General features: G+C 38.8%; 1 protein-coding gene across 1 annotated transcript; it reads right to left on the reverse strand.

Annotated features, from left to right (window-relative positions):
* Positions 1-698: 698 nt before the first annotated feature.
* On the reverse strand, positions 699-27,974 carry ppcdc (phosphopantothenoylcysteine decarboxylase). Its single transcript, XM_041226936.1, has 6 exons — positions 27,915-27,974; positions 27,528-27,732; positions 11,604-11,699; positions 10,748-10,876; positions 8,613-8,781; positions 699-1,283 (listed from the first exon to the last, which is right to left on the reverse strand). The coding sequence occupies exons 2-6, from the start codon at positions 27,672-27,674 to the stop codon at positions 1,207-1,209; spliced, it is 618 nt and encodes a 205-aa protein (XP_041082870.1). The 5' UTR covers positions 27,675-27,732; positions 27,915-27,974; the 3' UTR covers positions 699-1,206.
* Position 27,975: the final 1 nt, after the last annotated feature.

A 27,975-nucleotide genomic window follows, 5' to 3' on the forward strand; every position in this document is an offset into this window, starting at 1 on the left:
TATTCAAAACAAGTTTAGGCTTATGGATATTTAGAAAAAAAAATATCTATAGATTTGCCAAATATCTCTTTCAATCTACAGGAGAGGAATTATTGCTTACCACTACTTTAGACCAACAATACTGCATTTAATCATGCTAGTCAATCAGCTAGAACCATCCCCCTTCTTAAAGGGGCTTATTCTGGAGTCTAAAATAGCTCCTCGGGTCACAAGGGGTTTCAGCGTAGCCCACAGTGAACATTAGCACAACCTGCATCAAAAAAGCACTGCAACTTTCAGCACAACTGTCAGTCTCTGCTTGTGAGGCCAAGGGAAGAATGGGAGGAATAGGGTTTTCAGCTCAAGACTGGGGTTGTCTCGCTGGCAGAGCTGCGAGAGGAACTCTCATGGTTTCATCCTGTAGACAATGCCATTGTCCCACTGCTTGGATGCTTAACACAGGACAGTGCTGCTGTATATAACTTCTAGATAAACCACTGTTCTCACAGCCTTGGTTATCTCTGTTGAAAGAACACATTCCATCCCTCAGTGTGCATAAAGGCACTCTCTATCAGTCACAATAACTACAGACTGCTGTATCTGTGGGTTTGCTATCGGTTTCAAGCTGCCTGTGGTTTTGTAGTTTCCACTTGTGAGGACCTATGAAACTGTATACACCCTTATAGTATAAAACAAACACCATACCAGCTGTGTCTCTATGGCAGCAAGGGGGGAGGGGGGGGGGGGGGGGGGGAATTAATGTACACCCAACGAAGCAAGCTTTGCCATCTCTGGTTCTCTGTAATGTATTGACTAAAGGCTGAACTTAAAAATAAAATAGACATTTTTTTTTTTCTCGTGTAATTCAATACAATGTTTCTATTTAATAAAAATAATAGAATACAACATTCACTATGTGTTTGAAATTTTAGGAAATGTGGAAACAAAGCAAGTCAAGTCTTTCAACACCCAGTGTGCAGGATGGTTTGGGTGGTGTACAGCAGCGCTGTATTTTATTGTAGATATGACCTGCCTCAAACATCAGGTGTAAAACCAGCTCTTGAAGGTCTCGTGCTCCTCAATCAAGATTCAGAATTATACCGAAAACACTTCAGGGACTGGCACTGAATATCTTCTTGTACACAACCGTCCAGAATGGTTACGGTCAGGCACTTCCAATATCTCCAAAGGCTGAGTTAAAATAACCCCAAAATCCATGGGTGTATCTCAGGAAGTGGGAGCCAATTGCACACATTCCTTGACGGCCTCTACAATCGTTAAAACCTCTGCCATGGCTCCTTTACCTGCAATAAGACAAAAGATTTTGACTGAGGCAATTTGTCTGAAAAGAAGTAGAGATCTAGGAAATGCATTTCTCCCATGTTGAGATAAGAAATAAAAGAAAGGAAAGAGAAGTTGAGTCCAGATAAGTGTAGTTTATGGAAGATAAAAGTTCTGAGTTGCAAAGTTACAACCAGACATCTTAAAGGTTACATGGTGACAACAGTTTGCAGGTATCCTCTTTCCAAGCACGGAGCAGAGCAATACAAAGAACATTTCAGTACTTTCAGTTTAAACGCAGTCTCTCAGTGACATCATGATTTTTCTTTAAACCAATCAGAAAAAGACACAAATCTCTTAACACTTGGTTAATTGTCCATTTGTTTTAACAAGCATCAAAGCATCTGGTTCAATCCAGTTTCTCTTTGCAGCTAGATTCCTAAGAAAACCTGTTTTATTTCTAGTTTGTAAACATGTTTAACAATATCTTGGTACCTCTAACAAATGCCTTTCATGTTAGAATTGGACATTAAAGGACAGACCAACACCCATTTCAAAATGCCTTGGAGGTCAGCCTTGTCCTAACAAGGACAAAGTGACCAAAAATATCTTCATCAACTTACTGTCTAAGTCGTAATTTAACCAGAATCTGATTTAATCTTTAACCCATTCTGTGAGTTGCATTCTAAAACCAAAAATGTATTTACATCTAAATAAAATGTTCCAACATCCCCATTAATGGTGATATAATCTAACACATATTTTATTTACCTGTCGGAACATAAACCATAAACCCTTTACTGACTGGATAGCACATGCCAAACCATGGTCTGAGCAAGACCTAGAGATATGTGAAGATCATACCTGGAGTTATGTGAATACTGACACTTTACTGTTTACTCTAAATACTGTGGAGTTGTGGTATTATTTATTTAGTTATATCAAATATTCTAAGACTTGTATTATTCAATCATAGTTATTTAATAGGAATTATTAAATATCAATTTTAAATATAGTCTTGAACAATGGTAAAGTTACACGTGATTAAAAGTTATCATGGTTATGATAGTAAAAAAACAACACAGTTATTGCAAATATACCCCTATATAGATTATATTAGTCAGACGAGCTTTAACCATTTCAAAATAATTGCTCAATATTACCTGAACTGGGAGAACCTCTTACAGGCAGAATCTGGAGATGCAGACGGTTCAAGGAACTCAAATGTGTCTACATTTAGTCTACACCCCCTTGAACGTTGGTGCCATACTCCTTCCACTTCTTATTAATCGTCTTGACCATGCTCCAAGGGATATTCAAGGCCTTTGATACTTTTTTATATCTATCCCTTGATCTGTGCCTTTTAACAACTTTGTCCCGGAGTTCTTTTGAAAGCACCTTGGTGCTCATGGTTGAGTCTTTGCTTTGCAATGCAATACCCAGCAGAGGGAACTTAAAGGAACTGATGAATGTTTCCTGAAATCATGTGAATCACTACAATTTAGCACAGGTGGAGGCCACTGTGACAGAGATCCGACGATTCTTGGTGTTATATCTCCTTCCTGACCTGTGAGGGCACTATGTAAAAGGAACGGAGTACCTTTAACTAAATGGCATGGCAATTTATTCCTGAGGGTAGGTGGAAGTTGGTCATTTGGCTGAGCTATGGCACCCAAGTTCACTGACTTGGACCGCAGACGGCGTGGCATCCGAGGATTGGAGGAGCTGATGCGCTCGTTAACCTAGGGGTCATGAGCGAGGGTATAACTAGGCGGCGTAGTGAAAGTGATCTTTTCCTTTGTATATGGTTAGCACAAACCTAGAAGGAGTCCCAGTTATTTGTGAAAGAAACCATGAGTGTTTGTTAGTTTTGTCTTATAAATCTGTTTGTTTGTATTGTCTGTTTCAAGATTACTAATACGATCTGAAGCTGCAGCCGCAGGCCAGCATCAAACCCAGATATTACCACTCACTTTTCACTAAGGAACCACAAGCACTTAATTCACGCACTGTAGCAACTGTTCTGTGTTTTGTGTGGGTGAGAAACGACTGAACTTTTGGTTTCGGGTCAAACCCATGTGATTTACAAACAGACATGACACACGCCGCTGTACCCATTCCATCATTATTGTTTACAGGTTTTGCCATGAGGCTGTGGACATTATAATCATTAATAAACACCCTTGCAGCTGTGAATCATTGTCTGTGTGATTAATCTGCTCTGCACTGCACTCACCTGCACATACTCACCACTTTACCATAGTCACTTAACTTGGTGTGTCATTTTGAAGGTGATTGGTTACACCTGAGCTAATTTAGGATTGCTATTACAAGGGCGGGGGACACTTATCTAATAAAGCTATTTCAGTTTTTATTTTTAAATAATTTTTTTTACAAATTTATAGGTTAATTTCTTCACTTGAAAGTTGTGGAGTAGGATGTGTACATAAATGAAAAACAAAAACAATTTTAATGCATTTTAATTCCAGGCTATAAGGCAACAAAAGGTGAACATTTTGAAAAGGGGTGTAGACTTTCTATAGGCACTGTAGTTTATATATGTATCTCAGCAAAGCGTTGTATGCCTTATGGTATACAGAAAATGGTCCGCCATATCTCAAAATTACTCTCCTGTACTCTCCAGACCTGTCAATTCTCCCATATTGACCACGAGTCTCCCGTATTTTGGACCCTTCTCCTGGACATCTCCCAGGACAGATTTTCACCATACTAGACCACATACTAGAGAACAAAATATTATTTGATAATAGGGTGTTCTAATTTTATCTCACTGATATTTCCCACAGAATATACCAGTGACTGCCACGTCTCTAGATTCTGAAAAATGTGCTTTTCAGTTTTGTAGTTATTTAAGTTGGTTCACAGTATACAGTCTCTTATACAGTCCAGTGTGTGTAGTTGGTCACACCAATACTTTGCTATATGTTCTCCCTTTTACTCTTTTACACAAAACCAACATGAATGTTCATTTTAACCCTTCAATACCAAAGTTTACATTCTGGCATTCAGGCCATTAAAAGGCAGAAACACATGGTTTACCTTATGGGGATGGACTTAACTTCCTGCCTTCTTGGATCTGGTTTACATTGCTCAGGATTGCAGAATATTGCAAGCAAAGGCCTGGAAAGGCTCTCAGGCGCAGGGGTGGTGTATCACTGCACTATATGCTCATATAAACAGCCACTCGACAAGGGAGGCTTAACTATACAGGCTGGGTACTTACTGTGTTGGGAGATCAACTATGACTACTGGCAGACCTTACTCAGACAGCTCCACAATTGTCCAGAATCACGCACAAACACTCCAGGGACAGAATCACATGATCTCTGGTTGCAGCCTTGGCTCAATTAGCCAGATATCCATAGTAATTAGCAAACACTGTTCTCAAAGCCTTTGCAACGGTACACCATATACAGCAGGGGGTTTTAACCAGGGATACCCTACCCCTGAGGGTACTTCTAAATGTAAGAGGGTATGCAAAACGACTCAGAAATGCAAAAATAAAAATTAAAGTAAAAGAAAAATAATGATATTGAATAGATTTTTTAATGGTATTATTTATTATTTCTAAACCACCGTGCATACATATTTCATAGTTTCAAAATGATCAATCACCTATTTGCACACGTGTGATTTTGATTGTATGGATTTCCACTGTTAGGTGTGGCTGAATTTTAGTGATAGAAATAGAGACTGGTTTTGTTTGTTTTTGGTGTTTGATACAATACATCCAGATAGATTCCTTAATTGAAAAAAAAAACAAGTAAATATGGTTTTATTAAAGAAAATACAATGTTCTCTATCAGTTTTAAACAAAGTGGATAATTAAACTTGCTGTATGCAGGTTGGGAATGGCATCAGCGTGCTCTATCTTTGCTTGCTTTGCATAGAAAAATAATAAGCAAGTTCTGACTGGTCCAGATTTTACAAGCAAAAGGAAAAAAAAAAAAAAAAACACACACACACACAAGCAAATATATGTAAAGGCCATGCAAATTGTGCAATGGACCTAGCAACTTTGTCATGGAAATTTCTGAATGTTTTCCAAAACAGAATGTGATTGTTAAGGCATGAGGCAATCCAGGGATTCTAGTCATGACTGTTCTAGAAAGGTGGTTGTCTCTTTCTTCACAGACGCTCTCTATGAACAGAGCAGGGATTTAATAAAGCCAGTGCAAGCCATCATTATACAAGAGGAGCCAATGATGTGAAAACTATTGATGCATCATAGACAACTAGAGTTAGCTGCTGTTAATTGAGGCACACTAAAAGTGTGTTTTTATGGGTAATATGACCTATTAGGGTTCTGGGCCTTGGTTGCAAGTGACTTTCTAATATATTCCAGGTTGTTCTGTGAAAATGTACTCAAGGTGTTGCAGTAGCTTGTTCCCTTTAAGGTAAGGAACCAATATCCATCCACCGTGAAACCAAACCAAATGTAGAGCCAGTGATATGAGCAAATTACATAGGGGGCACCACTAAAAGAAAAAGAATATGCATTGCATGGTCCTGTCCTTGACAGCATCGATCCATTCCAATATTTCCAATACTTTATTACAGTTCAGGGGAGCAACCCCCTCGTGATTTAAACAAGTCAACACTGTTGTAAAGACTTTTTTTAACAGAATATCCTTGCCCTCTAAAACTTCCAATTCAACAAAGTTTAATGTATTTAACCAGTAGCTACTCCCTGAGCTGCAAGCCTTTTTTTGATGGAAACTTAAAAGTGATCCCGCCATCTCTCTTTGGAACTAGAAAAAACTGTGAGTAAAACAAAAAAACTAATTCACACCCAGGAAAATTCTAGATAGCATTGGAATTCACTAGAGTATCCCCTGCATATGACAGAAAGAACCCATCTGTCTTAGGTGGTAATTTCCCAGTTTAGCAAATAGGACAGCAGTGGTACATAATCTGCTAACAGACGTTGTAAAGGTGACTGTGTCCCTAGCCGAAGACAAGGGCACTTAACTAAAGACAGGTAATGACGACAAGGAACTGAGATATACGTATCACCATGTGTTTCGCCTTGCACCAATTTACCAACTTGCCCGATTTTTTGCAAAGCAGTTTCTAATTAACAGGTGGAAAAATAGCTCATTATATATATATATATATATATATATATATATATATATATATATATATATATATATATATATATATATATATATATATATATATATTAATATCACGATGCAGCAATAAACATGACAAGTTATGTATTTAATTTGTAAACAGCCAATGTATTGATCAGCAAATTTGTAACTGTTCAAATACAAAATTAAACCATTTGTCGGTGTACATTAAACCCAATAGTCGTTTATTTTTTTTTCACCCCAATCAAGGTAGAGGTTATCTTCACTGTATTAACTTTGAGGCATCTTAACTGGAAGTGACGGACGAACAAAACACGACAAGTTTTCATATAGAAAAAAAAAATGTGGGACACAATGTCGTATCTTTTATATTTGACCCCTATAGTTACAGAAGTATAGTTATATTAGAACAATTAATTATTTTGATTAAATATATATATATATATATATTTGTAAACAACATTTATAAATATCAGTAAAGTAGTGGATATAAGCAGATACTATTTCATGAACTTAATGTGCAATTGAACGAATATTCCAATACTTGTCTGAATCTTGAAGGGATATCCGAACACAGCACCACTTAATATCACTGCAAAGGGACTGGGCAGAAATGGTGACACTACGCAGAGTCGAGAAGCTCACCAATTACTTGGCAAAAAGGCATTCATGGGTACCAATGATTATAAAAAAAACACCAACATAATTTATTTAAAATATTTTTTGTATAAACCTCCCAATTTAAAAATGTCATTCTTGAATTAATGATTTTTTGTTTTATTTCATTTTATATGTTGCATTTTGTTTTAATATGTGCTATTTCATATTTGCGAAAAACATGGACTTGTCATGCAGTGTGCGGTATACAGTTTCAAATGATATTAAGTGTGGTGCAAACAGCTGCATGGCTCAGAAATTTGACTGCTATTAAGCAGAGTGTGACAACAACCAAAGTGATATTACCAGGAGCTTGTTTTCACTGACTCCCATTATATTCTGGCCGGGCATTTCAATGAGTGCGACCAGATTGGCAGCAAGCAGGTTTCACTGTATATGTTTGTGTGTGACAGGACATTTTCAACACTGACTGTAAGCAGGTTTCACTGTATATGTTTGTGTGTGACAGGACATTTTCAACATTGACAGTAAGCAGGTTTCACTGTATATGTTTGTGTGTGACAGGACATTTTCAACATTGACTGTAAACAGGTTTCACTGTATATGTTTGTGTGTGACAGGACATTTTCAACACTGACTGTAAGCAGGTTTCACTGTATATGTTTGTGTGTGACAGGACATTTTCAACATTGACTGTAAGCAGGTTTCACTGTATATGTTTGTGTGTGACAGGACATTTTCAACATTGACTGTAAGCAGGTTTCACTGTATATGTTTGTGTGTGACAGGACATTTTCAACATTGACAGTAAGCAGGTTTCACTGTATATGTTTGTGTGTGACAGGACATTTTCAACATTGACTGTAAGCAGGTTTCACTGTATATGTTTGTGTGTGACAGGACATTTTCAACATTGACTGTAAGCAGGTTTCACTGTATATGTTTGTGTGTGACAGGACATTTTCAACATTGACACTGTATATGTTTGTGTGTGACAGGACATTTTCAACATTGACTAAGCAGGTTTCACTGTATATGTTTGTGTGTGACAGGACATTTTCAACATTGACTGTAAACAGGTTTCACTGTATATGTTTGTGTGTGACAGGACATTTTCAACACTGACTGTAAGCAGGTTTCACTGTATATGTTTGTGTGTGACAGGACATTTTCAACATTGACTGTAAACAGGTTTCACTGTATATGTTTGTGTGTGAGAAGACATTTTCAACATTGACAGTAAGCAGGTTTCACTGTATATGTTTGTGTGTGACAGGACATTTTCAACATATACAATGAAACCTGCTTACTGTCAATGTTGAAAGTGTCTTCTCACACACAAACATATACAGTGAAACCTGCTTACTGTCAATGTTTGTGTGTGACAGGACATTTTCAAAATTGACAGTAAGCAGGGTTCACTGTATATGTTTGTGTGTGAGAAGACACTTTCAACATTGACAGTAAGCAGGTTTCACTGTGTATGTTTGTGTGCGAGAGGACATTTTCAACATTTTGGACTCGATTGCTGAGGCTGCTTGTTTCCATTTAAGATGAGTCTCAATATTGTAGACAGAACCTGATTGGCCGAGACAATTGAGATTTAAAACGTACCTTCATCCCCACAGACAAGCTTCTTTGTGATGCAAGGAACCTCAAGGTATCCAAACCTTTTCAGTATGCCTATCTGCATGCCTGTAAGCGGATGCTCCCACATTGCAGTGTTCATTGCTGGACAAAAAAGGAGGGGTCTCTTGAGATCCCAGGCTCGCACCACACACGTCTGTAAGAAACAAGCCATAATCACAACATCAGCAATGCACGGGGCCCTCATAATAATTTAATGAGAGTTTATTGGATTATAGCAAAATGTAACACAGTTTAAAGGATGCTAGCAATATATGATAACACTTTTGATGAAGATGGGTGCAGATTCAAGGCAGTTATCATCTTCACCATGTGTATGACAAACAGATGGACAGACATGATTAGCGATTAAGGGTCCCCTTTTTATTTTTATCTGGAGCATGATTTTTGTTGCATGCAGTATTACTTAGGTGATTTATGTTTAACTTTGCCTGCTATGTACACATGGCAATGCTCAGTGACAATGTAACCAGGGGCGCGATTAATCACCTGTTAATCTTAGGAACAACACATATATCTAAATTGTATAGTTTGTGTTTCTGCTCCTATTTTATGATTTCCCAGCCTGTGCTACTAATCCCACAATCCACCAACTCAAGCTTCCACCTATTAGTGGAGAGAATAAGGTTGTGCTCCAGGAAGCATTCCCTCAGGAGGACAGTTCCCAGGACGAACAACTGAACAAACAAGTTACTGGCACTGGATTTTCCGTTACACTCCTGCTAAAAATCAATAATGTAACTTTTAAAAACTATATGTGTCATTGGCAAATTATTTAACTCCCGCAACATCTTGGGAACAGAATCAGCCAGAGAAGTTTAGCTAATTTGTTAATAAATGCTTCACAGACAGTATGCCAAAGTTAATCGACCGTGTTTGTGTCAGGTTTTCATTTCTAAGGTATCAAGTTGAATAACAAAAGTTAATCTTTGATTTTCAAAAAGTCACAGATGGAAATAAAGTTGACTTTGCTGTTTGACAAAATAAAAAAGACTGTTTTTTTACTGATTAAAATATTTGTGGCACCACGGCAGGTGAAGCAAGTGAGGCGTGTAATAAAGCATGAAACAATTGCTTCTAACGTTCAAAATCGGCACTTCTGCTTACGAAAACAACCAGTGTGTTCAAATTAAAGCTACACATAGTATTGCCCGCATAGCCTCAATAGAGATAGCTTCAACAGGCTTAGAGGCAAGGTGCCAATGCCTACAGGCTCTGGAGACAGAGATGAATCTGTGGAAACCAAGTTTCCCTTAGAACAATGTCATCGTCAAGTTTGCTTCAAAAAGAAACAGGAAATCATAAAGTAAGGTAAGCTAGTTTCTTCGGTTCAGATTTTAAATTTTATTTTTTATTAATTATCCTTTACACCTTGTAATAAACCAGAATGTCTGTAGGAAATCGCATTGTTTTAGCCGAATGATAACGTTTTAATGGAGCGTTTCTGCCGTTGGTGAAAGGTTTGTAGCAAATGTCAATCAGAGTGTATTGCATGAACACAGTGCAGCAGGCTTGATTTTTGTAACAATAATAAATAAAGAATATTCTGTTAGGTTCCTTTTAGGAACTGATTACATTTAAGATGTTATTGGCTTCATTAACATAAGCAACCAAGTATGTTTGCAAGCTAGCAGTAATTGAAATTGTTTTGCTTTGTGTGTAATGATCTTTTTAATATGGGCCCAAGGTGATGTAATGCATTTTATTTGTTGATTGATTTCCAATTTCTACTCCCAAATGGCTTTTTGTGCATGCTGAAGCGGCAGGATTAATGCTAGATACTATGTTAATTTTTCAAACTAAGTATCGTACAATCAGAACTGAAAATCCTACTTTGTCCCATTCATTTGTGCAGCCATGGACTGTGTGCCTTCACCTTCGCCTCCTATCATATAGAAGGTGCCAGTCTACTGAAATCTGAACTTGCAATCCTGAATGCAGCATGTTAGTCTTTCCTCTTTCTCGTAGTGCATGTATGCTTGTTAATTTGGTTAAAGGGTGTATCAGAATGCTGCACACTCTTCTTGCCTCTTTCTCGCAGTGCATGTATGCTTGTTAGTTGTGCTGCATGATGCATATGTCTCAGGAGTGTGTTACTTTACCAGGAGGTTGTCACAGATCCCATTTGCCAGCTTGCCCAGAGTGTTGGCATCCAGAGGTGCAATAACCAGGAGGTTGGCCCAGCGTCTCAGCTCAATGTGCAGGACAGGATCTGAACGCTGTTTCCACAACTGCACAGGAATAGAGAGAATCCAGGAAACAAGCAGGATCAAGGGCAGTAGCGCTACATTTGGGAGAATACTACAGAGTAGAATTTCATTGCAGACAGACACTGATGTATTGGTACTGTATAATAAAACATCTGAAAAATTATTTTAAACAAGACTATTCATTCCAGCAATATTTAACTAACATAAATAAATAAATAAATACATACATACATACATACCACTTTTGGGGGTTTAAACGTTCATAACTTTTGCATGGAACGATAACAGGTTTAGACACACAGCAATTTTATCATCCTCATTAATATAGCAGTGCACCATAAAAACCCAAAAGCTTCTCATGACGGTTTTTCATTGGTTACAATCCTACAGTTAAAATGTTTTGGAAATTAAACTGAATCTCATATCCCTGACATGTACACAAAGGGCCTGAACAGAAAACAAGCCACCCTGTCAAAAGAAGGCAGAAGGAAGGACGACTGTCAGCAGCCAGGACAGCGATAGATGCAAGCTGTTTAAAATTTCTGATGGAATGCAGAACATCTCTGTGCTTTACAAGGAGGTGGATTACTTCTTCATTTACATTTACAAATACAACAGTCATGCTGGGGGCAGCCTGAACTGTGTGATACATATTGCAGGTGTTCTCCACGTTTTGTATATGTGAAGGTATGTGTAGGTAACAGTGGAATAACAGTTTCACCAGAAGGGTCTTTAGTTTATACAGTACCTCCCACTCATCCTTGTCGCTGTAGATAGGAACTTGAATATCTGCTGGGTTGTAAAAATGTTTGCCATGATCAGTGGTGATGACTCGCACTTCAACCTGAAAGGAAACACAATATATTAATTAATTCTCTCATTCTCATTTTCTCTTTCTCTCATGATTAGTCACACCTGTGGGCTCTGATCGATTAAAAAATAATTGATCATTTAATCTTATCTACCTGCGTGCGGTATCAAAAAACGGTGAAAAATGGCTGAGGGTACTTACTGGAAGGTAAACCCAATATTTCAGAATGAAAGCAAAAACAATGCAACTTGCAACATTTGCTCATCGGTGCTTTCTTTTCACAGCATTACTACAAATTATTCAATGTGTTTCTCTGAAATGGTATCAGAATGATTATTGTTTGATTTACTTTTAAATGTTACTTTATTACACTCAGTAAAAAAATGCAATTAAATCAATCATTAAAAACATACAAACAAGAGAAAATCAAATAAACAAATACATCTTGACATTCCAAACAATCAGACACAAACATTCCCCTGTTTTGCTTTTAAGAGACTACACTTTGTAACTCATCCTCAGCACCACTGATTCAAAAGTTACTGAAATGGTAATTAAACCCTGTGGGTTTAATCTAACTACTGTGTTACCTCTTGCAAAGTTGGCCTCAGGTCCCACAATGAAGACCATTTAAGACCCTGTTGCAGTTCATTATTTTGCTTTCTGTTTTAACTACACTGCCTTATCCATGTGTGCTGCACATTTTATTTTGTACTTCTATTGATACTGCCTTTGTTTTACATTTCGCTACAGAACTGCTGATTCAATTGTGATGAAACTCTTAAATTGTTCTGATGCAGAAGTCAATGTATCCTATTAAAACTGAAAACCATTCACATTTCTGTAAAATTTTAAAATGCATTGCGGCAGTGCGATTGCCCTGCACAGTGGCTGTGCTGGTCCTCAATCAGCATGACCATTTGTAATTTCGCCATTTTACTTTCGTTTTATGTTTTTGTTAAATCCTGCGCGCCTGTGCCGGCGTTTCAACACCACGTCTGTCTCTCTGTATGCTTGAACAGCGGCGACCCACACGCGTGACTCGAGGAAGACCCTGTCACATATGGTGTCGGAAGTGGATTCCGCTGCATCCTGCCGAAGCAAGGCTAGATGGCTACAGAGAGACAGGAGGAGCAAACCCCTGAAATTTTTTTGGGGGGGGACAAGGGCAGACCGCAGGTAACCCTGAGGGGCTGCTGAAGGAGAGGGATGGAGCCGCTGTCCTTAAAGGAACTGTGAAGGAGCCGAGACATCCCACCCGAACACCAGAGAGGCAGAGGAGGGTCCGTCCCTGAGAGCTACAGAAGGAGGAGTTCCGCTCCTGGAAGCTGGCGAGGGAGGAGGAGAGACTGCCTGCCCGGACGCCAGCGGGAGGAACTGCCTGCCGAGCGTCAGCGAAGGAGGACCTGTCGTTTGTGGGGGATCGTCTCAGTAGGAGGCGGGGCAATCCTCCAGAGAGGTGTCCCGAGAAGGGACACTGGGTTTAGGGGGTAAGCGGGGTTGAATGGGCGCCCCCTTATAGAAGCCCTGGGGGTTAATAATTGTTGGTGTGTTAATTGTTGCATGTTAGTAGATTGTTAGTAGATTATTGTATAAATTATGGTGATAGGAAATAATAATAGTGATGGTAATGATAAATTATCGAGATAATAATGGTGATAAATTATATTGACGATACTGTGGTGATAACACTGGAGCCAGTTAGCTGTCTGGTGGTTGGTTGAGGCTGGCTGGGCTCGAATGTTCCCTCCCACCCACCCATATGTAGTGTGTTAATAAAAAATAAATAAATAAAATTAAATAAGTGAATGGTGTTGTCGGATGAAACCTTAGGGCTCATCCTAAGGAGGGAGGTATGTGGCAGTGCGATTGCCCTGCACAGTGGTAAATTAGTGTTGGTGTGGTTTATATGTGGGAATGGGTTTATTTTGTGTCGTTTTGGGACTTGATTAGTTTGATTGTATTATTGTTTACAGATGGGCACTCGATTGAGACTTGCTGCCTGCTATGCTTGGTTGAGGGAAGGGCAGCAAGTGATTGGCTGTGCTGGTCCTCAATCAGCACGTGGGCGGGTCTCGACCGAGTGTCCATCAGTTTAAAAACATCCGCGGGAGACACCTCGGGGCTGCTGCAAAGCCACGGACAACGGGCAAAAGATCGTCCACTCTACCCGGACATGGAGACCTGGCTGCGTAATCCTGATCGCCATGACAGTGACCCGGGATCAGAAGCGAAACCGCCGATGGCCCTGCTAGAAGTTGGAAGTCGGGGTTTGTTTATGATTGAACAGAAAAGATTAGTTCAGGGATTGTAAATCCCACTAATGTATAGTGAGCGAGGTGTATAAAGCGGGACCTCCATGTCTTAGGGAGTAGCGCACGCCATTACTTTATTTTGATAGTTTTTTGTGCTGTTTTATTTTGCATTATTTTTTTGTACAGCTTGCTGTAGCAGTCCTCTGTGCGTTACCATTGTTGGTAACGTCACATGACCATTTGTATTTATTTTACTTTCGTTTTATGTTTTTGTTAATAAATCCTGCGCGCCTGTGCCAGCGTTTCAACACCATGTCTGTCTCTCTGTATGCTTGAACAGCGGCGACCCACACGCGTGGCTCGAGGAAGACCCTGTCACATGCATATTGCTGGCACAAATAATAATACTAGTATAACATGTAAGCATTAGCAAGTCAATATTACTATTGTACTTAAACTAAATAACTTTCTTTTTTAATGCACTGTGACAGAAATATAATGATTCTTGGCTGTAAATCTCCCTCCCGATCTGTGAAGGCGCTAAGCAGGTATAACAGAGTTCTTTGGACGGGCTAGTTCATTCCCAGGGTTCAAGGGAAGTCAGCCAGCCTGGAAGGAGGCAAGACTCAGTTGCAAGAACGCATTGACCCGGAAGGGAAATGATGTGGCAGCCGCAGATTGGAGAGGCGGTTGCACTTGTTTACCAAGGAGTCGTGTGTGACAGCATAAATGGAGACAGAGAATCGTTATCTGTTCCTTCGCTTGGTTTAAAGCTATTGAACTGTAAGGACTGTGATAGACCCTGTGAGAAATAGAAAAAAGACATTTGTAAGTGTTTTGTTTTGCTTGTCTGTAATTGTCTTGTTGTGTATTACTAGACAGCTAAACAGCGATTCCGGAGTTGTCGCTAACCCAGAACAGCACTGCACGTTTGTTACAAAATAAACAGTATCACCCACCACGAGCACTACTTAACACACCCAGGACTGGTGACCATGTTAGTATTAATGTGGGGCAGATATTTGTGTTTATTATTTGGGACTGTAACCCACTGTTATTTACGCTGCACAATATACATTGTTATATATTCCCGTGGTCTTATTATTTGGTCGCCAGACTAAAATATAAATAAAATGATATTTCCAACTGGATTACAACTCTCCTTGTTTGTTCCATAACACACTGTATCACTCCTGTACCTGTATCCACTTAACCACATCCACATTTGGCTACTTTTATTGATTACAGATCCATTTAAGCTCACTAGACTCAATCACACAATATAGTAGTATCCTATGCATCCTGTTCAACAGACTTCAGTGTCACTGTCAGCAACAAAACATTATCTTTTATTGTTTTACTGTTTTATATCCTTCACTTATACCGCACTATGTAAAGCATACAGCCACGGGCACACCAAAGTTCACAGACTGATGACTGACAGGGTCTGTTGGGTTTTGGAATTTTCATAATAGTGCTCTTACTTGGGGGCTGTTGAGTTGATTGAACTGTGCATGCCCAGGTTACATTTTTAAACGCTTAATGTGCCTTTAAATAAAAATAAAAAATAAATTCACTTTGGATTGCCCAAAGGCTTGATTCCTGTTTGTGGGCTGTGTCTGTGTGATTGATAGATATATAGATCTATAGTCAAAAGTTTTGCTTTACCCTATAGAATTAACTAATGCTTCATAAAGTCGAATGAAACCTGCTGAATAATGGTACATTATATTGCATTACATATCACTTTGTAGTTTTCTATATACTTAAGTGAAAAACACGAAATACTGTTACTATTGTGGTTTTTGTGCTGGGACAAATATCCGAATGTACAAACTAATATTTTTGACAATTATTCGGATACAAAAATCAGCTGTTCGTATTCGCTAGAAATGAAAAAAAAAAAATACCTTGCACTTATTTACCACCTCACCAGAAGTTGTGCGACAGTTTAAAAAATAGCAACTGAAAAAGAGCTCTGTGTGATGTGAGATTTAATATATTAAAAAACAAAACAAAAAAAATAGAAACACAGGATCAACACAGCAGCTATTGAGTAAACAAACAAGATTAAGGTTCAAAAACGTGTTGTGCTGCTGTAGAGCGAGTCAGAATCTCATGGGACGAAAAAAAAAGGCAAGCACATCATTCTGAAATGCCTTGCTTAAACTTGCTGGAAATGTTGTGCAGTGATTTTTATATGGATTGTACATATTATATATTTTTTGTTGCGAGGAAGCCTCATGTTATTACCTTAGAAAATGAGTCTATGACCACTGTTTACTGTGAAGAAACAGCAATGACAAGGAATGAACAAAGTAAAAAATAAATAAAATCCGGCATCAACTTTATGTACTGTTTCTTTTGGGAATAAACAAAACAACGTTTAACTTGAACTGCCATTTGGCTTCCTTTGTTTTGTAGTTAATTTACATGAGTAAAGTAAGGCCTACACAATGCATTCTTTACTACTTTAACCTGTTACACAGCGTAACGTCTTGCTATAAAATAAATGCAAGTCGCACAGACACGATATTTGTTTGTTGTGTGTGTGCAAAGGGCCCACGCACCCCCCCCCCCCCGCCCCAGCCCCTGCTGCTATGCTGTCTCTGCCTGCGTTCTGGGCACTATAATTGCTTTTATTAATTTCTGAAAACGAACAAATATCTTAATGAATATTTAAATTATGGGCGAATATGGCTTTCACAGGACATTCCTTTAATAGGTTATAACGTGACAGTGACTTTAATGAGCAACTCAGCCAGCTAAACAATAAAGATGTTCATAAGAGGCAGTTAAAAGATACTGTATATAAAACAGAAAAGTAATGAGCTGTGACCTAACAAGATGTGAATTCTTTAAAAGAATGAGTTTAAAGCTGCATGGAATGCAACAGACCCTGTCACCAAAGGAAGCTAGCTGTGTTGTAGGTAGAATAAACTGGCAGGTCATTCAAACACCCTGGGGCTGGAAGCAGGGGGCGGATTAACACACAGGCACGTGGGGCCTGAACCCAGGGGCCCCCAGTTAAACTCACTGTAACCAGTGAATCAGAATATAGCAGTAAATATAGCAATAAATATAGCAAAAATGTAGCAATAAATAAATATTCTTTAATAAAATAATGGATGAATACAATTTCCAGGTGTTTGTAAGTATATCAGAATTTTGTCACTGAAAGATCTCTCCGCTACCAAATCGAATACAGTACTACCTCTGTTTTCCACAAACATTACTTCCCTTGATTTAAATTTAAACACTTTTCACAATGTATCAAACAAAACTCCTAGGTCTTTTTCATAGATTCCTTCTCCAATGTCAGTATCTCCCATATGATATTTATAATGCACATTTTTATTTCCAGGACTGGTGTTACATTATTTCCTCAATGTAACACCAGTCCTGGGTGCGTGCGGTTGTGCTTGTGGTGGGTGATAAAAAATGTTACTTCACGACTATTGGTGCAGTGATGATCTGGCTTGTTCTGGCCCAAGGCGACAGCTCTGGATACGTGTTAGCTGTCTGGTGGTTCAATAAACACAGACAGTTACTAACAGACAATACAAAGAAACACAACACTCACGAAGATGCTACTGGAAAAGGTGATAAATAACAGTACACCCACTCAATATATCTCAGGTGTTGGGGTCTAATATAAATCTGCTATATATCGACGGCCGCGATATATCAAGAGACCCATACAAAAACAAATAGGCTAACAAGTACTGTACAATCACTCCTTCATTTTATGGAGGGTGTGCTGGTCCAATATAAATCCTCTACGCAACCTGCTTTTTCTCAGAAACACCTGTGTGCAAATAACCTATTTTTTACTTCTACCTTACCAAAACAGTGTAATATGTACTGTTTAGTAGTTTCTGTTAAGTACTGTTTATTCCCAAATTGTAAAGTTTTATATTTTTAATTGAACATATAAATTTGCCCTGTAGTTTAGAGGAGGTAGTTACCATGCTCACAAACACATTTAAACATGGCAGCTTTACCAGGGATAAAGCTGAATCTAACAGAACAAGCAAGTCTTTGGCTTAAAGGCCTGGTCACATGGGCAGCTTCTGTTTACAGCAACAAGAGGAACACATTTCTGCCTGCGTATTGCCTTGTTATTGAGGTGATCACACATGAGACAAGCATGCGGTCGACATGGAGAGACGTGAGCTCTCTTCAATTACTGTACACATTAGAAACATACGGAAATTAAAAACCATTGTGACAGAACAGTGTGTGTATATATATATATATATATATATATATATATATATATATATATATATATATATATATATATATATATATATATAGTAATACAGCAAGGAGGGGGTTAATATCCTCTCTGCAAAAAACATGTGCGTATGCACATTTTAGTTAATTACTTTATTATTAATTATCCCCTGCACCTGGTAGCTATTATTAAATTAAAATCAGGTGCAGGGTATTTAAGAGGCAGCTAAACTGCTCTGAACTCCTGAGTAGAGGAAGACAGAAGGTGTGCTCTGTTTCTGAGCAGTCAAAAGTATGGTGATTTGTGATTGTGTGACAAGTAAACGGCTTAGCGTCCTGTGAGTTAGTTAGGTTCCTGAGTGTAGTAGTTAGTGCTCAAGAAAGAGCTAGGTGTTTGTTTTGTTTATTTCTGTTTGTGTTTTATTTGGTGTATTAAAAATAGCACGTAAGCGCTTAAACTCCATTTCTGGTGTCCTGGGTCTGAATTAAAGGGGCAACGAACCGTGTGAGTTGCGGGATCAATTACATATGGTGGCAGTGTGTGTGGGCGCCCCTACGACCGGAAAAGAAATGGAGAGCATAGAAGAGTTGATCAAGAGGATTAAAAGCAATACTGCTACTCAAAAAGAGCAGACTATGAGATGGGAGAGAGAGCTGAGAGTCGGGATGGGCTCCGCTGGAAAGAAGGGAGCGGGAGCCAACAGAATTGGAGCTGCTGCTCCAAAACTGGGAGCAGGCAGAAGATGCGTTGTCGGCAGTGCCTGCGAGAGAAGCCCCAGAGCCGCCTGCACCAGAGGAGCTGATGCAGGGAGAACAGGAGGAAGAGACCGTCCTGGAGCCAGAGGAGGTGAACACCGCACCTCCACCACAGCTCCAGCCCATAACCCCGGAAAAGGATCCGGTGCTCGTTAGGTCGGTCCCTTGCCCCTTGCTCCTGGACACCCTGCTGGTCTTCCTAGACCTCCCTGCGCTGGACCTGGAGCCCAGGAGTCTGCAACATTGGCCACAGCTCTGCCCCTGGTTCCCTGCTCCGCTCTTCCCGATCACCCAGATGTCGCTGGGCTACTGCCAGACGTCGCTGGTGCTCCCCTTGTTCGCTGCTTCACTCCCCCTGGGTGATCGGACATCGCTGAGCCGGTCCCCAGGTGAAGATTTCTGCCCACTACTTCATCCTCCTGTTTCTCGGCCGTCGCTTCGGTCAGGCCTGTCATCCCAGTGGGGTCCCGTGTCGCCAGTTCACGGTCCCTTCTTAGAAGCGCCGGAAGGACCGACCCACCCTCAAGCCCGCCCGTGGAACAGAGCGAAAATTGACATTTATGGACTTGAGGGTGGGTGGTTGTTTTAGGGGAGGGGGTGGTCTTGGAATGGCCGATCAGTGTTGCACACTTGTGGGGGAGGATGTGTAATACAGCAGGGAGAGTGTTAATATTCTCCCTGCAAAAAACATGTGCGTATGCATATTTTTGTTAATTGCTTTATTATTAATTATCCCCTGCACCTGGTAGCTATTGTTAAATTAAAACCAGGTGCAGGGTATTTAAGAGAGGCAGCTAAAATGCTCTGAACTGCTGAGTAGAGAAAGACAGAAGGTGTGCTCTGTCTCCGAGCAGTCAAAAGTAAAGTATGGTGATTTCTGTTTGTGTTTTATTTGGTGTATTAAAAATAGCGCGTAAGCGCTTAAACTCCATTTCTGGTGTCCTGCGTCTGAATTAAAGGGGCAACGAACCAAGTGAGTTATATATATATATATATATATATATATATATATATATATATATATATATATATATATATGCAGTGCCATGAAATTTGCCCCCTGTCTGATTCTGCACAGTGGTCAGATCTTTTTGTGGGTTGTAGTAGTATATAGAGGGAGTCTGACAGAAAAAATGTTACCAACGTTTGGTGCTTCTTTCATTTGTCTGGTGTACAAGGTAACCAAATATGCAATCTTCAGGTATGAAAAACTTATTGCCTCCCTAGTTAACTCAACCCAATTAAAGGGATATTTAGGGTCAGCTGTTTGAATACTTTGGTTAACAATCAGGCCTGATTTGGGCCAGCCCTGCCCAATATAAATCTGACTAACTTTGGCCCTTACCATCAGAGTGAAGTTGTCAGCACACAGGTTCTAGAGGCACATCATGCCATGATCAAAATAAATTCCTGAAGACCTCCGGGAAAAGTTGTTGATGCCTATCAGTCTGGAAAGGGTTACAAAGCCATTTCTAAGGCTCTGGGGCTCCACCAAACTACAGCCAGAGCCATACTGTCCAAATGGAGAAAGTTTGGGACAGTAGTGAATCTTCCCAGGAGTTGCCTTTTGCCAAAATCTATCCAAGAGCAAGGCGTAAAATCGTCCAGCAAATCACAAAGAACCCTAAAACAACATCCAGGGATCTGCAGGCCTCTCTCACCTAAGCTAAGGTCAGTGACTCCACCATCAGAAAGACACTGCGCAAAAATGGGATTCATGGCAGAGCAGCAAGGCAGAAACCACTGCTCACTAAGAAGAACATGAGTGCTCGTCTCAAGTTTACCAAAAAGCACCTGGATGATCCTCAAGAGTTCTGGAGCAATGTTCTGTGGACAGATGAGTCAAAGGTGGAACTTTTTGGCCAACATGGGCCCTGTTATGTCTGGTGAAAACCAAACACTACATTCCACAGCAAGAACCTCATACCAACGGTCAAAGATTTGGGGATGCTTTGCTGCATCAGGACCTGGACGACTTGCCATCATTGAAGGAACCATGAATTCTGCTCTGTATCAGAGAATTCTACAGGAGAATGTCAGGCCATCTGTCCGTGAGCAGAAGCTGAAGCACAGCTGGGTCATGCAGCAAGACAATGATCCGAAACACACAAGCAAGTCTATATCAGAACGGTTGAAGAACAAGAAATTTAAAGTTTTGAAATGGCCTAGTCAAAGTCCAGACCTAAACTCCATTGAGATGTTGTGGGAGGACTTGAAACAAGCAGTCTATGCTCAAATACCACTAAGTTGAAGCAGTTTACTTGATGTACATTAAACAAAACACAAAGTTCACACAGTATCTTTGAACACAGTATACAACATACTGTCGGGCTCTTCACACAGAAGTAGCCCTGTGCAAACTGACTGCTTTCCTTAAGTATTGGCATTTGGCTCTATAAAAAAAATATAACCGAGTATATATTATATATATATATCTATATATATTATCATATAATAGATATATAGATATATCTATATATCTATATATATATATATCTATAATATATATCCTATATATATATCTATATAGATATAGTATATAACACTATAGATAGTGGGCTATAGGTAAAATTGTATCCCGGCCAGTAAAAACACTACCTCAGTGGCCCAAGGGACCAGTAGTTAAAAATCTAAAATGTAGAGCCCTCATAACAATATGTGTAGTGCAGATTAAGGGTGTAGATAGCAGGTGTGCACTAGTTATTGATATTTCAGACTTACGAACAGCCTCCATTCCCAGATAGTTCGTAACTCAGAAGTTCCACTGTAACACATATTCCACTGTAAAGAAGAGTGATATACTCTCCTTTCTGTATCAGATATTTTGAAGTTTTTCTTTTCACTACCCAAATAATATTTGTTTCAGCAATATCTTTTATGAAAAAGGGTAGAATGTTTTCCATATTTCAAATTGTACACAATGCTTTATTTTTCATATATGGGAATCCTACTTAGTTTGCAATGTCATACTCTAGAAAAAGAGTACTTTGCACATCACAAGCAAAATATAGCCAAAGCAAGTTCATGGGCAAATTACTATTTAGTATCCTGTCATTATCTGAGCTGTTCATCTACCAACTATATATCCAGCCACAGACACATGATACATATTTACTGCAACTGTGCATGCGCTTCTATATAGTGCACACCACCATACAAGCTTTGAAGATAGGGTTCAGACACTTGAATGAATTTCAGTTAAATTAGAACTCAAAAGCTTACAGAAATGTATCAGTAAAAAAAATCAGTTGGTGGATCCTGTCAACATTTATAAACTAAAAATAGTTGCAGCACAAGAATCTAGAATAATAAAGTAAAAAAAAAAAAACAATTCTGCTGTGTGTCAAATATGAAGCAAACTCTTTAAGCTTTTGGTCTCTTATCAAGAAACCAAAGTCACATGACCCGTAATCAAACAAGAAAATCATAGAATATACTTCAGATTGTTCCTCGCAGGTCCCTTCTGCGTCTGTATTATAATTACACCTCCAACTAAGTGGATCACTGTCTCACAATTACAACTCCCCATTGAGATCCAAACAGAACTGCACATGTTTTGATCACATATCGCCAAAACATGTAGTGATGGTAGGGTCTCTTATTGTTCAATCTGAAAAGCTAATGCAAAACTTCACCAGAAGAGCAGTGTTCAAAACAATACAATAGCTTTAGTTCAATAAACACAGGCTCTCAAATCAAGCAGGCGGAATAATGGGCAACAGGGGCAAATAATTTTGTGAATGGTTTGCATACATGTAAAAGGATATCTATATCATTGATACTGTATGTCCAGAGGTTAAAACAATGTGGCAGTAAAATAATTTCAACTGGACACTACCTCTCATAGAACTTACAGCAATTGAGAGAATAATATCATACAGCTGTTTGCCACCTGTGAAGACAGTGTCTGTTCAATTGATCTAAACAGTACCACTACACTGAGATTCTTAGTTTAAGAAACAAGGTTATGAAAATATCTAACAGTGCATGTAGTTCATGTTTGTGCATTTCTGTAAAAATAGTTTAAGAAGCCAGACTTACAGTGGTATTGTAAGTCTCCTGCCAATGTTTGGATCAATTGAAAAGACCCCACAGTAAGACGGGAGTCTGTATCACTGATACGGCCAGAGACTATAACAAAGTAATACTGAACTGCATTAATATACGATAAATAGAAGCATGTGCTCTTAAAACAAACCCTTACTACTTTCAAGCACTCTTTATTTTGACCCAATTCACATGAATAAATCTTATTTATATAAAGCAAAATAATAATAATAAAAAAAATTCTGTGTTATTAAATTAAATCACATAGGCCTTGCCATTGTATTCATTAGCTGTGCATTTTTCTTTTACCACTATCTTGGAGTATTGGTGTATTACAAAAAATACAAATAAACAGTGGTTTTAAATATTTGAGAAGGACTGAACAGGTAACGATAACAAAGGTGTTGCAAAGAAAATCCAAGGTGGTGATATTCTGGTTTACTGGAGCTGACTGACTAGAGGACTTGTATTAGAGATTCAACACACCTTTTGACATAAGTGGGCTGTCCAAATGGTTTTATATACCGATACACACTACCTGTCCACTTTATTAGGACCTGTACCTAATATCATGTTTGGTCTCTGCACAGCCTTGACACAATGTAGAATGGACTCCACAAGGTGTTGGAAGGTGCTTGAGGGATGGTAATCAATTCTGTCATTAATATTTCACGTAACTGGTGTAGAGCGGTAGATCGCCAGGGTATACCAGTGAAACATGCCCCACACCAGGACAATGCCCAATCAGGCATACAGGTGATAATTAAATGGCCTGTTGCTTTGTTGAGAACGTTTAGAAATTCCATACTGATTCTGCCCCAGGGCCTGCAAATGAGTGTGAATGCATCCTCTCTTGCAATATTAAATATACCTAACTCTTTACTCAGCAATAGCAGCAGCAATGACTCAGCAAAAACAGCAGTGGTAAATGCATCACCACCCATTCAACCAGGTTTCAAATGCAAACTGTCTACACTGTGTGTGAGATACACAGCAAGTAAGACAATATTCTTCCCTAATGTAATCATGCCAGAACAGTACATTTATGTCAAGACCTCTGGTCACAGGAATATTAGAAAAGAGAGTAAAGTGTGCTCTGTTTGAATGCACTGAAAGGGTTAAGGGGATGACCTTTGGTCTGTAGCACAAACCAAACAGCAAACATCTTTCAGAGAATCACACAGTCAGAACACATTTCCATATAACATCATGCCATTTTTATGGAAATTGTATTTGCTTCAAAACTTTTGGGCTTGTATTAGAAGTAAAACTACAGTACAGTGAAACATGCTGAGAACCCTGCTATGCAATTAGCAATGCAACAGCTGCTGTGAGGGTCTAGGGATTAAACTGGCATTGTATCGGGGAACAAGAGTTCGCTGTAATGGCTTATTCAGACCAGTTGTAATAAATAACCCTATTTCCTGATTCAAGCCTTCCAGTATACTACTACAACCCTTGTGTATGTATTGTAAAGCAAGTTGTGTTACCTTCTAGCAAATAAATACCATCTCAGCAACATCTGTTACTTAAAAAGAAACTGGGAATGATAATCACATACACTTCTTGCCATAGTACTCCCTCTAGAGATAAATGCTTGTTTCACAAAAAGCGTGCTGAAGAATAAGCTCAATTTTAAAATGTTTACAGCCAATACGAAAACAGGAAAATGAATCAAATACCAATGTCGCTACTCGACAACACACTGGTGAAATGTATCCTGTCAGTGACGTGTCAAAACAGAGAAGAATTTGAGCCGCACATCCTCTGTGGTAAACTGGGAAGCACAGACAGGTATTTAAAGATACACAAGAAAATCCAATTCACAACGGTAACCAAACGGACTTCACAAAAACAAATGAAAGTTCAGATGCAAAACAAAACCATTTAAAAAAAAACAAGGGAAAGGAAGGGAAATGGTCACAAGTGCTACTACAGGCCATTGTAAAAGGCTACAACTAATTATAACAAGTAAAGGAAAGTGTGCGAAAGAAAAACGTTCTGACTTGTCATTCTTGCAACCAGAAGCCCTCGACACGATTACAGGCTTATTATGCACACTTTGATGATGTTTATTCCTTATATTATTATCAATGCATGTGTTTCTAAATAAAAAATAATCCAGTGTCATAAACCAATTAATACCCCCCAAACACCTAAAAACAAAGTCTGTTTTTCAAATATGATTAACTAGCAGATTAAGGCAGACAAACACCAGAATTCAAAAACTGCCTGACTTCACTGGCTTGTCTTTTTCTGCATATCAACAGCACATACACATAGGTGTCTGCAGATTCAACGAAGGGAACAAAGAGCCACTAACCAAACTGGTGTGTTTTCTGAATGTGCACAGAGAGAGTGCAAACTGTAGATGCAGTGCAGACATGTAACTGGATTACTCAAGCAACAGGAAAACTACTGCAGGTCTCTGGGACTATTCCTTGTACCTTAAACATGGTACTAACTCTGTACTATACACCCATTGGGTTGCCACACTGACCACTTTATCAGGACCCCACCCATTCATTTACATTTTGACCATACACCATTTGCACATGCAAACCAGACTGGTTGCAGAGGATTAAATAGCTCGAGTATGTGGCCAGTGTTGTCCATGGCGGTCAAACAGTCTTTTTTTTTTTTTTTTTTTTTTTTTTTTTTCCCAGCTGTGCATAGATTCCTGTAACACTAGTATTATTTGTGTTTGTACTTGAATCATGTATTGTATTTTTTGGTACCCCATCACCTTGAAGGGAAGTCTACAATGTTGGGAAGTAGCGTACTATATTAGAGTTACTATAACACTATGTAACACAATTTTTGTTCCTGGGTAGTAAGTGTTATTTCCTAATTGCTTGTGCCTCAAAAGTATAGAAAATGGCTATTATTCCCCACAAACTTTGCTTTTGTGACCAGGACAGTGATATTTCAAAATATCACTATTTCCAATGGGAAAACGGGCAAATGTGTGTCTTTTCGTTCACATAAAGTCAGAAAAAAAACAACATATGAATCCAAATTAACATGTATTTATACTAAAGTAATACAAAAATAACTACAAAGGATTTAGAAGTGAGTAGTTTTTTGAGATTTACAATTATACTGTAAATTAAACTTGTAACTGTAATGGTTCCTTTTTCAGACAGGTAATTAAAGTGGTAATGCACTACCTTGTATGTGAAAAAAATAACATACTTTTAGTCACATTAAAAAAGGACTATCTGTAACTTTTAAACACAAACAAAACAAAACAAAAAATGTCTTAGCATGTGTTAGTGTTTGCATAATACAAAACCGTTTCTATTTCATAAAACTTGGACAGCACACAACTGTTTCAGTGACATCAGCCCTACCCATTGTTTCAGGCACTCATGACTGGCTGTTTTATGCAAAGGTGAAGCAAATTAAACTGTCAATAAAATTTATTTTTTTAATTGTTTACTGCAGTGCTTCAATACACAAGGCATGTCAATGCATCACACAAAACAACCTGCTGCATCTTGTGTACTGTATCTCACACCTACTTCTAAGTATTTACAATATTTACAATTAAAGTGAGTAGACCTATAGCAAAAAATCATCATGCATCTGCAGCAGCTATTTCCCAGGGGAAATTGTGCTGTACAAGTTAAGGTTAAAAGTTTGACCCCATTTCTGTTTGTCCTCTTGATAATCAGCAGACCTGCAGACTCATTTGAGACTTAATATTTAGGATTATTGTGGAGGTGGTTTTATGTCCATATTTCACATTTCAGTTTTGCACAGAGTAGCAGAACAGTTTGTCCAAGTGTGATGCAACTTTCCAAGGACATTCCTAAGAACAAGTTTTTCAGTATATCAGAACTCGAGTCTGTTTAGCTGTCTGTCTGAATGTTTTTTTTTTTTTTTTTTCATATTAAGAACGACTTGTCCAAAGCCTTATTTGGAGAATAAGGCTGTACTTAGTCGCAGTGTGCGCTCAGATTTTCTTAGAGGGCACATTTATTTAAGCAGCCCAAAATGGTACCATCTGTAGCTGCTCAACAACTCCACAAACATTTCAAACAGCAAGAAGTAGACTTGTGCTTTCAATACTGTCAACAAAAACTGCTCCAATATCAATGCTAAACTTGCTATGTGAAACTAGCAACACGTCAAGTGGACAGTATTTTTCCAATTAGAATGTCATCACAAACTTATTGTGTCATCACAGCTTTCTTAACTGTGGGGCAGGTAATGAATGCAATAAAAGTGCATTATTAGGGCACTCCAATTATATATGGGAAACAGCATGGTAGATGAGAATGCTTTTTAGAGCTGTATCATTCAACTTTCGCAACATTTATTATCATTGAAGAGGGCTTTACTGAGTATGAGGGACATTGCACCTTCAAGAAGAATAGGATACATAATAATAATAATAATAATAATAATAATAATAATAATAATTTATTCGCCAGACAATATATGGAATGAAGAAAAATAGGATATCATAAAGGCACGACTAGAGGCAATGTATAAAGTAACTGGATGAACACGAGCGAAGGCCTAGGATGAACTTTACTTCGTCCTCCCTGGTACTCACCCCGGGTATTTCAAGCAGTTTGCTGACCAGTTGGGGCAATTTTAGGGCTGCCACACTGCCAGTCACCCCAACAAGGACACGGTACTTTTTGCTTGACAAGTCACTTCTGTCACCCTCTTTCTCTGCGCTACAAGCTGCAACCTGCATGCCTGCAGTTTTTTTCTTGTCAACACTGCGGCTCCTCCGCACGTTGGGAACACCGACTCTGTGAGTACGAGAGAGGGCGATATTATGTAGGCCAGTTTAAAAATAATACATATTTTACAATCAGTAACGCATTACTAAAATTGTTAACATGTAACAGGTACTATGGGATATATAGCATTATCAATACTATTCACAAATTGAAGTCTAATGTTCACTGTCTACAGATATACCGCAGCTCACCTCTGGCTTGACAGTTGGTTTAAACCAAAGTCACATTTCTGGTTGTGTGAAATAACAGACA

The sequence above is a fragment of the Polyodon spathula genome, chromosome 24, assembly GCF_017654505.1.
Source record: "Polyodon spathula isolate WHYD16114869_AA chromosome 24, ASM1765450v1, whole genome shotgun sequence".
Lineage (NCBI taxonomy): Eukaryota > Metazoa > Chordata > Actinopteri > Acipenseriformes > Polyodontidae > Polyodon > Polyodon spathula.